This window comes from Meriones unguiculatus, chromosome 14 (assembly GCF_030254825.1).
Source record: "Meriones unguiculatus strain TT.TT164.6M chromosome 14, Bangor_MerUng_6.1, whole genome shotgun sequence".
NCBI lineage: Eukaryota > Metazoa > Chordata > Mammalia > Rodentia > Muridae > Meriones > Meriones unguiculatus.
This window is the reverse complement of record NC_083361.1, coordinates 69,853,081-69,864,453: the sequence shown is the minus strand read 5'-3', so window position 1 is coordinate 69,864,453 and position 11,373 is coordinate 69,853,081. Positions and strand designations below refer to the sequence as shown.

Sequence of the window (11,373 nt, the reverse complement as noted above, 5' to 3'; positions counted from 1 at the left end):
GCCCTGCAGGGACTAAGTCTTTTAAAATTTTTTATCTGAGCCATGTATGGTGCCACACACCTGTAATCTCAGCACTCACAGAGGCAGAGGAAAACAGATCCCCATGAGTTCAAGGCCAGCCTGGTCTAGAAATCAAGTCCAGGACAGCCAAGGCTACAGAGAGAAACCCTGTCTAAAAAAACAAAACAAAACAATTTATTTGAATAAACTGTTACAATCATCACTGAAATATTTCAAGAATGATTATTCTGAAACAAGTGATAGCTTACTATAGTTGTAAGAGGAAGCCTCATAGGTAAGCATTTGAAAATGAAAATAATCTTGTAAAGTCAATACATATTAAATACCAGAAGTCAAAATGCAGCAATATTGATATGAATATTTTATTTGTAGAATTTCTTCCCTGCTATACATTTACAAAAACCCTGGAGAATACAAAATGCTAAGTGCTACAATCCTACCTATCACTTCAGGAAGCTGCACTGAAAACGAGTCCTTCCAGAGACCAGATCAGTTCTGCAGCTGACTCATAAACCATAGATACTATAATCCATAACAAACTCAGAAGAAACACCCTGTGAGTGTTTTCGCTTTCAACTGCTGCTATTATGTGCGATACACAGTACTGTGTTTTCACAAACCGACTGTCCTAGTGTCTGTAACACTTCAGAGGTGGGCACACAGAAAGCAAAAGCCAACACTTTCTAGTTTAAAAACTTTTATTTCTTTGACATACACAGAACCCCTAGAGGCCAAATAAGGAAAACAGACCAAACTCAAACACTATTAAATCATAAAACAAAACTGTATTTAATATAATGTCAAGCAATGCAATTCACACTTGGTAGATTTAGCCCCACCAATCGTTATACCCCTAGTAAAATCAATTTTTTTCAAGTCTCAAGTCCTAAACAATTAACAACTCATTCTTTAAAATAGAATGAAAAGCTATGACCAAAAGAGCAACGTTTAGCACGGTGTCAAATCAATGGTCTTTTGTTACAAGCTGCCGACATCTGTCAGTAGTAACCGTATGGAGGCCGCTGGTTGTGGCCATACTGTCCGCACTGCTGTTGATAGTAAGGCTCTGGTCTCTGCTGTGGGTAGTTGTTACCCCATGATCGTCCATGCCACTGATTCCACCGACTGTCACCTGGCCATCCCCGTCTGTTATCCCTACCTCTAAACTGTCTGTTGTCTTGCAGCCTACCAAAAGAAAACAAAAACATTAACTTCCTTTAAAAAAGTAAAAACACAAGAAATCAATCCCAGTGCATTTGAGTTCTTGATGTAACGTACAGTAATTGAGAGAAACGCATCTTTCCCTGGGGCACATCGCAGCACTAGTGAGAGTTTCCTAAGATTTAAGTCATTCTCACAGCATCACACTGGACGCCTACAGGACAGAGGAGGTAACACGCCTAGTTGTGATCAAACTGACACCTGCTGAAATGCATAAAGTCAGCTGCGTGTGGTGCTGCACACCTTAGTCCCTGGCTCGGGAGGCAGAGGCAGGCAGATCGCTGCCAGGCCAGCCTGGTCTACAAAGTGAGTGCAGGACAGCCAAGGCTACACAGAGAAACCCTCTCTCAAAAAACAAAATAAATAAATAGAACAAAATATGCATAAAATCAATGTTACCTATTTACTGTTCTAGATTATTACATTTAATTTTCTACTTTATAAAATTTCTAAAGTAACCAAAACAATACCTTCTTTATGAAATCAAGTACAAAACTTCAATTTTATAAAGTATATTTGTAAAATTTGTAAAATATTTTATTTGTAAAGAAAGTATTAGTTTGAGACAGGTGTCTCTGTATAGCCCAGACTGCCTCAGCCCCGCAAGTACTCAAAAGTATGGTTTGCATCAGCATGCCTGGCTGAAACAAGACACACAAAGCCAGTACTTATGGCGCTTATTATGCTCTGGGCTGTGGCACACCATGCTGAAAACACCGGCTGCTACTTTCGCTGACTTTATGGGTAAGCATATTAAAGCTCTCTTCTCCCGCATCAGAAATAACACATACCAGTTGCCTCTATTTCTTTGGTGACCACCAGCTCTGCTATTCCATTCCTCAACAATTGGAGGGGATTCAGGAGGACGTTTCAAGTATTCCTGGTACTCTTTGTCATCTTGTGTGAATCTGCTTGCAAACATTTCTTCAAAATTTGGAATCACTTCAGAAGTTTCACTCATGTTGAAATTCTGTACAATTTTTAAGATCTGTAAGAATCTTTTTAAATTAACACTAATTTATTAGCTGATGAAAAACTAATTTTGGATAAAGTATTTAAAAAGTCCCTATGTATTTTTAAACAACTGTAGACATTCAATTGACTATACTGTGCCATTGGAGCCTCAATACTAAGACAGACAATACTAAGATGAATGGCTGTAGACCCACAAAGAGACCCCAGTCTAGAAGAGACAGATTAGGGGGCTGGGGAGGACAACATACTTGTCCTGGCAACATACTTGTCCTGCAAGCGTGTGATCCTGAGTTTGCTTTCCAGCGCCTATAATAAAAGCCAGGCCTAGTGGCATAGGCTTACAATCCCCTGCAGCTTGCTGGCCAGCCAACCCCCAGCTAAATGGCAAGCCCAGGTTCCACTGAAAGACCCATTTCAAAAATCAAGGAAGACAGCTCCTGAAGGATAACCTGAAAGGGACATCTGGTTCCTCATGAACCCTCTTCCCCCAGTAAAAAGCATAAAGGAGATAGATGTGATGTAAACATAAAGGGAGAAGCAGGAGACCTCAAGAAGTAAACCTAGAGAGGTAACTAAGGAACAAGTTGTGGAAAATGTATCCAGTGCAGATAGTTTTGTATCTTCTTTCTGGCAGGCGACTGGAAGTGCCGGTGACTTAAGAAGGTGAGATCCAGTCTGCTGTGTGTGTGGTAATACACACCTGTAAACAGAAAGCAGAGGCAGGAGGACCGCCCTAGTCTATAGTTAATTCCAGGGCCCGAAATAAAAGCAAGATACAATTTACTATTTAGGACTCCTTTTGTAATCGGGTAGACTAGTGAAACTAAGCTACAGGCAGATTGCTGTGGTTCTATAGATAACATGCTGAAAGGTTAATGTGAGGGGAGGACTAGGAAAACAATTCCAAGAAGAAATAGTCATCAGCTAAAGATATGGAAGAAGGATAAATAAGGGATAATTTCCGGCTTCCTGAAAATAACATTACAGTGCCACAGGAACTACCAGAATGGTGAATATGAGCATACTAAGCTTAAAGTGAGCTATGCCCCACCTCTCCAGGAGTCGATTCCGTTAGCTCAGGGTAAGAGATGAAGAAGAAGGAAGGCATGAGCAGTGTATGTGATAGTTAATACTGTAAAAGAGGATGAGATTCTCTAGGGAGAATGTGGAAAAAACTGGAGAACATCAATATTCAAAGAGCACTCAAAGACAATGAAAGGATAAGAAAACACACACACACTGAAGCCAACCACAAAAGATTACCATGCACCCACCGTAAGAGAATAAAGAGTGCTTGGTACTGGCCAATCAGACAATGGCATAAAGAAGCAAAAATAGAATTGGATTCAGATAGCAGGCGATTGCTTTACTGTAGTAGGAAATGAAGCAAAACTGCAAGTGACTGAGAACTGTAAGATGAGAAATTAGAATTTTTTTAAAATAATTTATTTAATTTTATTTTATGTGCATTAGTGTGAAGATGTCAGATCCCTTGAATTGGAGTTACAGACAGTTGTGAGCTGCCATGCGGGTGCTGGGAACTGAACCCAGGTCCTTTGGAAGAGCAAACAGTGCTCTTAACCACTGAACCATCTCTCCAGCCCTGAGAGATTAGAATTTTTAAGAAGCTTGAATAATTGAGTCAGTAGCAATAATCTTAGTTTAGGAGGCTGAAACAGAAGGATTTTGAGTTTGAGACCAATTTGGGTTACAAAGTAAGATCTTGTCTTCTGCTAGGCAGTGTTGGCTCATGCCTTTAATCCCAGCATTCAGAAGGCGAAGAAGACATGAATCTCTCAGCAGCTGAGTTTTCCACACAATATCCTCAAATGAGTTTTCCCTGCACTCATTAAACCTTTTCTAATAAGTTGGTTAGCTGGAAGATAGCTTCTTCATTGATTTGTGTTTCCTCAAAATAGGTAAGCATTTATAGCAATACTACCCTTATTCCAACAAAATTAAGCCAGAATTGTTCATTAAATACAAGAAACAATATCTGGACATTCTACCTTTCAGGCTATTACTTAGACTATGCCTTATTATTACCTCCCTGTGCCTGGTATTGGCAAACTAATATCAAATACCAAAAAAAAAAAAAAAAAAAGTTTAAAATTAATCCAACTAGGCAGGGTCTAGTGACACACATCTTTGACCCTAGCACTTGGGAGTCAGAGATCAGGTGGATCTCCATGAGTTTGAGGCTAGGCTGGTCTACAGAGTGAGTTCCAGGACAGCCAGAGCTATTAAAGAGAAACATTGTCTCAAAACAAAACAACAGAACCTCCCAACTAACTAAAAGTGTCAGTGTTTCCATATTAATCACAGAAGCCACTAGAAGAATGCCCCATTCCTAATTAAGACAGGCAGTAAATTCCTAAGGCAAGGAAAACGCACTACTGTTTCCCCAGACCCCTATTACACGAAAGAGTATCGTCATACTTCTCACAACAATAGAATGTAAACAAAATATTAATGCAAGTTTTACTTAATCCAAGGATTTGAGACAACTATACTGTTTAATGTTTAGGTTAATTAAATAGGGGCCGGAGAACAACATCAACACACAAGCTAACACGGAAGGGGGAAGACACAAGAGGCCTCAACAAAGAACTGTCGGCAACTAAGGAAGGCCAAGAGCAAGAGAGCAGTCTTCCCAAGAGAAGAGCACACAAACCGGCTATCCAATACCATGTATGATTAGCCCTGAAAACATACACATGAACTGACTAGGGGTGTGTGTGTGTGTCAACTAAGCAGGCCATGAATTTGAAGGAGAGCAAGTACCTCTCTGGGAAGGGCTGGAGGAAGGAAAGAGGAAAATTAGGATTTCAAAAAATATATAAATGAAAGAATAAATAATATTAAGAAAATACAGCTGGGGGGTGTGTCTTGAAGGAAACCTCCTAAGATGGGGGACGGCTGGAGAAATAGCTCAGTAGTCAAGAGCACTCGGTACACTTCCAAAGGACCACAGATCAGATCCCAGCACCCACGCCGGGCAGCTCACAAGTGCTGGTCATTCTAGCTCCTGGGGATCCGACGCCCTCTTCAGGCACCAGCACACACAAACTGCGCACACAGAAAAAGAAAAAAAAGAAAAAAGATGTGGGCCAGAGGGGGCGAGTACATACATGCCTCTGTTTGAGAGGGGCTGGATTAAACGGACTCCTAAGAATCTCAGCCCGGACAGAAACCCTCTCTTCCGCTGAAGAACTACAAGAGACGCCGAGACTCATCCTCTGGGTCTTCAAGACCAATGAGATAGTTTAAGCATCAGTGACTACAGGACGCGAGTTCTTGGTTGTTGTGTCTGCTGTTGAACGAAATCGCTATGCTTTTTACTCAACTTGAACCCCACTATTTTCTTCACCACAGAGAAATGTGGTCGGGGTCCTCCAACCCTGGCTAACAGAAAGGGCTCCGGCTCCTCTCCAGAGGTGAGCCCAGGGAACAGACGAGGAAAACAGACTGAAGAGCGCGTTTCCCAGCCCGACCTCAGCACCTACGACGGCTCTGACAACGCGGCTCCTAGAAGCAGCGACTTCGGGGCTCCCCAGCATCCAGACCGCGGGGACCCCACCGCCTCCCGGCTTCGGCCTCCCCTTCCCCTCCGCCGCCCCGAAGGAAGATCTATCCGCCAAGGGCCGTGCTCACCCTTCCGCGGGACGTACCGGAGGGACCTCGGGCGTCCACACGGCAGCACCCCACACAGCTCTCCTAGGTAACCAAACGCTCCGCAAGCCTCCAACTACCCGGCTTCCGCTTCCGGAGTGCAAAAGCGGAAGTGGCCCGTCAAGTCTCGCGGTATCCAGAACCTGCCGTTCGGTGTTTCTCCCTTTCCTCCTGCCACGCCCCTCGTATTCGAACTTCGGCGCGGCCCCGGGGAAGCTCCGCCGGGTGGAGCGGACCGGCTGGCGGGAGGTGGGCGGGAGGTGTTTGCGCTGCCGGCCCGCCTGCCGAGCGCGGGGTGGACGACGTCGCTGTCTGTGAACATCCCCCGTCGCCCTCTAGTAACAGCCCTCCAGCCGGCAGCCCTTGACGCACTGCTACGGAAAGGGAAGGATGCTCGCGACCCCGGCGTCTGCGGAGACCCTGAAGCCGGCGCCCGGGCTGCGGGATGAGGAGCCGATGCCACTGCACTGCCTGAGCGATGCCAAGCAGGCATCCACCGCTTGAGTTGTCGGCAGTAAGGTTCCTCGGGCCGTCTTCTGTTTGTGCAAAAACGCATCCACTTCACTGTCCGTATCCCGCTCCCCCTCGAAGCCCTGGTGGTTTCTTCTCGGGTGTTTGCGAGTGCGGAAACGCTGACCACCGCAGGTGTGACTCGACCCTTTTCTCAAATGGCTTCCCAGACAGTGCAGTCTTCTTGGGAATACAATCAACTTGGAAAGTTTAGTGCCCAGATTGGAAACCTATTCTTTGCACGCCTCAGTCAGACGTCACCTGTTAAGTTTGTTGTTTGGCGGTGCATCCATCCACATCCACACCCATTGCCTCCACCTCATCGACGTTCTCGTCACTCCCTGAACAGCGTACACGCAGCATTTTTCTGGTTGATGCCCTTCTTCCTAAATCACTCCCCCCACCAGCTATATCTTCACGTAACTGCTGTAGATACCGTCATATTTCAGGCACAGCTGGGATGCAAGATATTCAGTAACTCCTTGCTGCCGAGGCCAAAAATCTTAATTTGGATTCAAAATTCTTTTTTCTGATGTTTCTCTTTCACTCTCGCATGGTAAACCAGACCAGATGCAGTACTTCTTGAATTACTCATTACATTTTTATAGCTTGCCAGTGTCTCCTTATGTTTGCAACACTTAACACTACCCTACACATATAATACACACACATACACACACCACCTCCAGATGTTGACACTGAAGTTATATTCTCTAAGACGTTACAGAGTGGCCCCACCATCTGGAAATAAGTTTTACTTCCACTGGGTTCCATAATGTCTTCTGAACTTCATGTGTTAGTGTTACTTTCTGACTTTGGGCTGCAGTTATTTATACGCACCTTTAATTTGTACAGCTCATCTAAAGTAATCACTCAGTACATCCTTGTGGGATGAGCAGTGGAACTGTGTTCTAAAGCATCCAGAACATAGCTTAGAAACTGAATAACAAAACCAGGATAGTATTGATGTGGGGGTGCAAGTCTTGGTGTCCAGCAGTACTCTTGGTGTCAAGAGTGTCATTGCTGAGTAGGTGATGGGAGAAAAGCCTGAGTAGGAAACAGGGGCAATTCCACTAATTTGAGCCTGGGAAATTGGCACTGAAGAGCAGTTTCAGCTTCACTTAATTGAAATGTAAAAGCAGTTTAAGAGCACACAGTTGTGTGTGGCGATGCCCACTTGTAGTTCCAGCCTAGGGAGGAGGAGGTAAGGTGATGACTTCAAAGCCATCCTCAGGTACATGAGACCCTACTTAAAAAAAAAAAAAAACCCTCTTAGTTTAATAGTTCATAATAAAAGTAATAATGATGTATGATAATCACTACATTAGAATTACATGTTTATAAATAGAGTCTTGTGCTGACCAATGGCTTGTGCTGATTAGCAGTTAAAGGCAAAGCCACTGGGGAACCGACCCCCATTTCCACAGCATTTAGTGCAGAGTTCCAAAGCTTACATATAATTGGGGGTGGGGGATGATATTTGTAAATGTAAAAGATGGAAGCCAAAATAATTCTCATACTTCCAATAAAATGAAAGCTTTTCATTTAAACAATAAACCGGATGTTTTAGGGAACTCCTGTAATGCCAGTACTTAGGAGGTGGATCAGGAGGTCAAGGACAATTTCTGCTACACAGAAAGTTTAAGGCCCTATCTGAAAAGAAAGGAAGGGAGGGAGAGAGAAAGAAAGAGAATGAAGGAAGAAAGACATCAGGCAAGTTTCTTCTTATAAATGAAGAATATTAAATAAACACTTGCCCTCACAGAGAAGCAATTAGCAGAGGTAATCTTCAACTTCTGTAGCTTTTTTTCTGAGATTCTAAAATACTAAGCGTCATGTGCAGACCAAAGACTATGTGCATGAGTTTTAGAGACTGGTCCCCAGTCCCCTGCTCAGGGTGTCCTCATCTCAGCAGCAGAGGTACTCCGAGAACTGAGGTTTGAAAAGGGCCACTGTCCAAAGCCTCCTGCTGAGGACTGCGCAGAACAGGGCTCCGGGCCAGGTCGGATTTCTCCCTTTCTAATGACTATGTCAGGGAATTTTCTGAATGTGGCATTTCATCAACTCAAGGGTATTATCTCTTGCAAGGCACAGTTATATCAAGAATTATAACACTGCCTGCTAAAATTTTTATAATACAAATACAACATCAATTGAAAGTATAACATCATAGGAATGCTAAAACATCTACACAAGTATACTCACACACATACATGTACATACACACATCATCAATAAAATTCACTAATTTTATTGATGCAAATATTTCTTGATATTTGCATCAATAGCCTTGATGCAAAATATTTCTTATAAATGTTATGAAATATAAATAGCTCTCTGAATCCTTTAGAAGATCAACATTGTCATGAAATAGAAAGAGATAAATTTTAAATGTGAACAATAGGTACCTGCAAACATCTGCTCCCTAAACTCTCTGGGCTGTAGGATGGCTCGGAAGTTAAGAATGTTTACTGCTCTGGCAGAGAGTCTGGATTCAGTTCCCAGCACCTAATCAAGTGGTTCACAGCTGCCAGTCAGGAAATCCAGCACCCATTGGTCTCCTTGGGCACCTGTGTGCACATAAACTAATGAAAGCACACTCATATGCATATTAAATAAAAACAGTAGTTTAAATTATTTCTCATCCGGGGTACTAAGTCATATTATTTATGATGTTGACATATAAATAATAAATAATATGAATGTCACATATTTATATTTCTTACATCCTTGTGCATGAGAAAGCAGTAAGCACATTTATATATAATATATATTATATATTCCTAAATATATAAATAGGTCCTGTTCAGCCTGTGTAATGTTGCTTTTATGTATATGTTTTCAGGGCTGACCAATTGGTATTGGATAACCAATTTGTTGTGCTGTTCCCTGGAAAAGGCTATTTCTCCTCCTCTCGGTATTCCTTAGTTGTCTGTAGCTCTTTGTCTAGAGTTGAGGCCTGGTGATCTTTCCCCCTTCTATGTTAGCATGTCTATTGGTGTCCTTGTTTGGGTCAAGTTTAGGCAGCCATGTTGAGACTGCATGGTTACAGTAGCTTCTTTGACATTTCTAAGGGACATACTCTCATAGTAAATTCACTGATCCTTTGGCTCTTACAATCTTTCCCCCTTTAGGCATACAGATTTTAGTATGTTTATCCTATGTTACATGTCTAATATCCACTTATAAGTGAGTATATGCCATGTGTGTCTTTCTGCTCCTGGGATACCTCACTCAGGAGGATCTTCTCTAGATCCCACCATTTCCCTGCAATTTTCATGATTTCCTTGTTTTTAATTGCTGAGTAGTATTCCATTGTGTAATGTACCACAATTTCTGTATCCATTCCTCAATTGAGAGACATTTGGGTTGTTTCCAGATCCTGGCTATTATGAATAAACCTGCTACAAACATGGTTGAGCAAATGTCCTTGTTGAGCATATTTTGGATATGTGCCTAGGAATGGTATAGCTATGTCTTGAGGTAGCACAATTCTTAATTGTCTGAAGAAGTGCCAGATTGATTTCCAAAGTGGTTGTACCAGTTTACATTCCCACCAGCAATGGAGGAGGGTTCCCCTTTCTTCACATCCTCTCCAGCATGTGTTGTCACTTGAGTTTTTGATCTTAGCCATTCTGATGGGTGTGAAGTGAAATCTCAGGGTCGTTTTGATTTGCATTTCCCTGATGACTACGTATGCTGAGCATTTCCTTAATAAGTGTTTCTCTGCCATTCAATATTCCTCTATTGAGAATTCTCTATTTAGCTCTGTCCTCCATTTTTTAATTGGATTGCTTGATTTGTTGCTGTTTAACTTCTTGAGTTCTTTATATATTCTGGATATTAGGCCTCTGTCAGATATAGGTTTGGTGAAGATCCTTTCCCAATCTGTAGCCTGTCATAGAAGGAGGGCCCTGGGTAAGATGCTCAATCCTCATTCAGAAAGGCAAATGGGATAGACATTGGAAGAGGGAGAAAACAGGGAACAGGACAGGAACCTAACAGAGGGCCCCTGAAAGACTCTACCCAGCAGGGTTTTAAAGCAGATGCTGAGACTCGTAGCCAAACTTTGGGCAGAATGCAGGGAATCTTATGAAAGAAGAGGGAGATAGAAAGTCCTGTAGGGGACAGGAGCTCCACAAGGAGAGCAACAGAACAAAAAATCTGGGCCCAGGGGTCTTTTCTGAGACTGATACTCCAGCCAAGGACCATTCATGGAGATAACCTAGAACTCCTGCACAGATGTAGCCCATGGCAACTCAGGTTCTTAGTAAGGGGAACAGAAGCTGTCTCTGAGGTGAACTCAATGGCTGGCCCTTTGATCACCTCCCCCTGAGGTGGGGGGCACCTCCCGCTGAGGGGGAGGAAGACAGTGCAGCCAGTCCTGATGAGACCTGATAGGCTAGAGCCAGATGGAAAGGGAGGAGGACCTCCCCTATCAGTGGACTGGGGGAGGGGCATGGGAGGAGAAGAGGAACGGAGGGCTGGATTGGGAGGGGCTGACGGAGGGGCTACAGCTGGGATACAAAGTGAATAAATAAAAAATAATAATAATAAATCTTTCCGCTGCTCCTCTGCAATGTTCCCTGAGCCTTAGGATCAGAAATTGTGTTGTTGGTGTATCAGGTGGGACTGTAATGCTCTTTATCTGTTGTGAAGAGAAGTCTCCTTGATAAGAAGTGAGAAACATGCTTATCTGTGGAATAATCAAATATTTAGAATGTAATTAGGGATTATGTTGGTTTTGTACAGTGATGGTTATAGGTTTTCCTCCAAGATCTATTAAATCACTGGCCCTAGGGACGTGGCTAGGTTTCCAGCACCAAGCATACTTTTCCCGCCCTTCGAGCCAGCCTTAAATTCAGTGAGAGGGCTGTTCGTCATCATCAAAGTATGTGTGCCTCTATTGCAGCCTTAGGGTTATGGTACCATGCTGGTCATGGTTGTGGTTCATAGGCATCATAGCTAGGTAGG

The 11,373-nt window shown here is 43.1% G+C and overlaps 1 protein-coding gene across 4 annotated transcripts; it reads right to left on the bottom strand.

The window, feature by feature from the left end:
* Nucleotides 1–701: 701 nt before the first annotated feature.
* Nucleotides 702–6,026, bottom strand: Ramac (RNA guanine-7 methyltransferase activating subunit). 4 transcript variants are annotated; one of them, XM_021633087.2, is made up of 3 exons: nucleotides 5,889–6,026; nucleotides 2,034–2,212; nucleotides 702–1,206 (listed from the first exon to the last, which is right to left on the bottom strand). In XM_021633087.2, exons 2-3 carry the CDS (start codon nucleotides 2,201–2,203, stop codon nucleotides 1,020–1,022), a joined length of 357 nt encoding a protein of 118 aa, XP_021488762.1. In that variant the 5' UTR covers nucleotides 2,204–2,212; nucleotides 5,889–6,026; the 3' UTR covers nucleotides 702–1,019. The 4 variants fall into 4 exon arrangements, with proteins under 4 accessions (XP_021488762.1, XP_021488763.1, XP_021488765.1 ...); XM_021633088.2 differs by having other exon boundaries at nucleotides 2,034–2,240; nucleotides 5,889–5,999; XM_021633090.2 differs by having other exon boundaries at nucleotides 5,872–5,991.
* Between the last annotated feature and the right edge of the window lie 5,347 nt (nucleotides 6,027–11,373).

Coding starts and splice junctions, on each gene's coding strand:
- Ramac (XM_021633087.2), bottom strand. CDS start 2,203: ATGAGTGAAACTTCTGAAGTGATTCCAAATTTTGAAGAAATGTTTGCA. Junction 1,207..2,033: donor CAAAGAAATAGAGGCAACTG/GTATGTGTTATT, acceptor TTCTTTTGGTAG/GCTGCAAGACAACAGACAGT.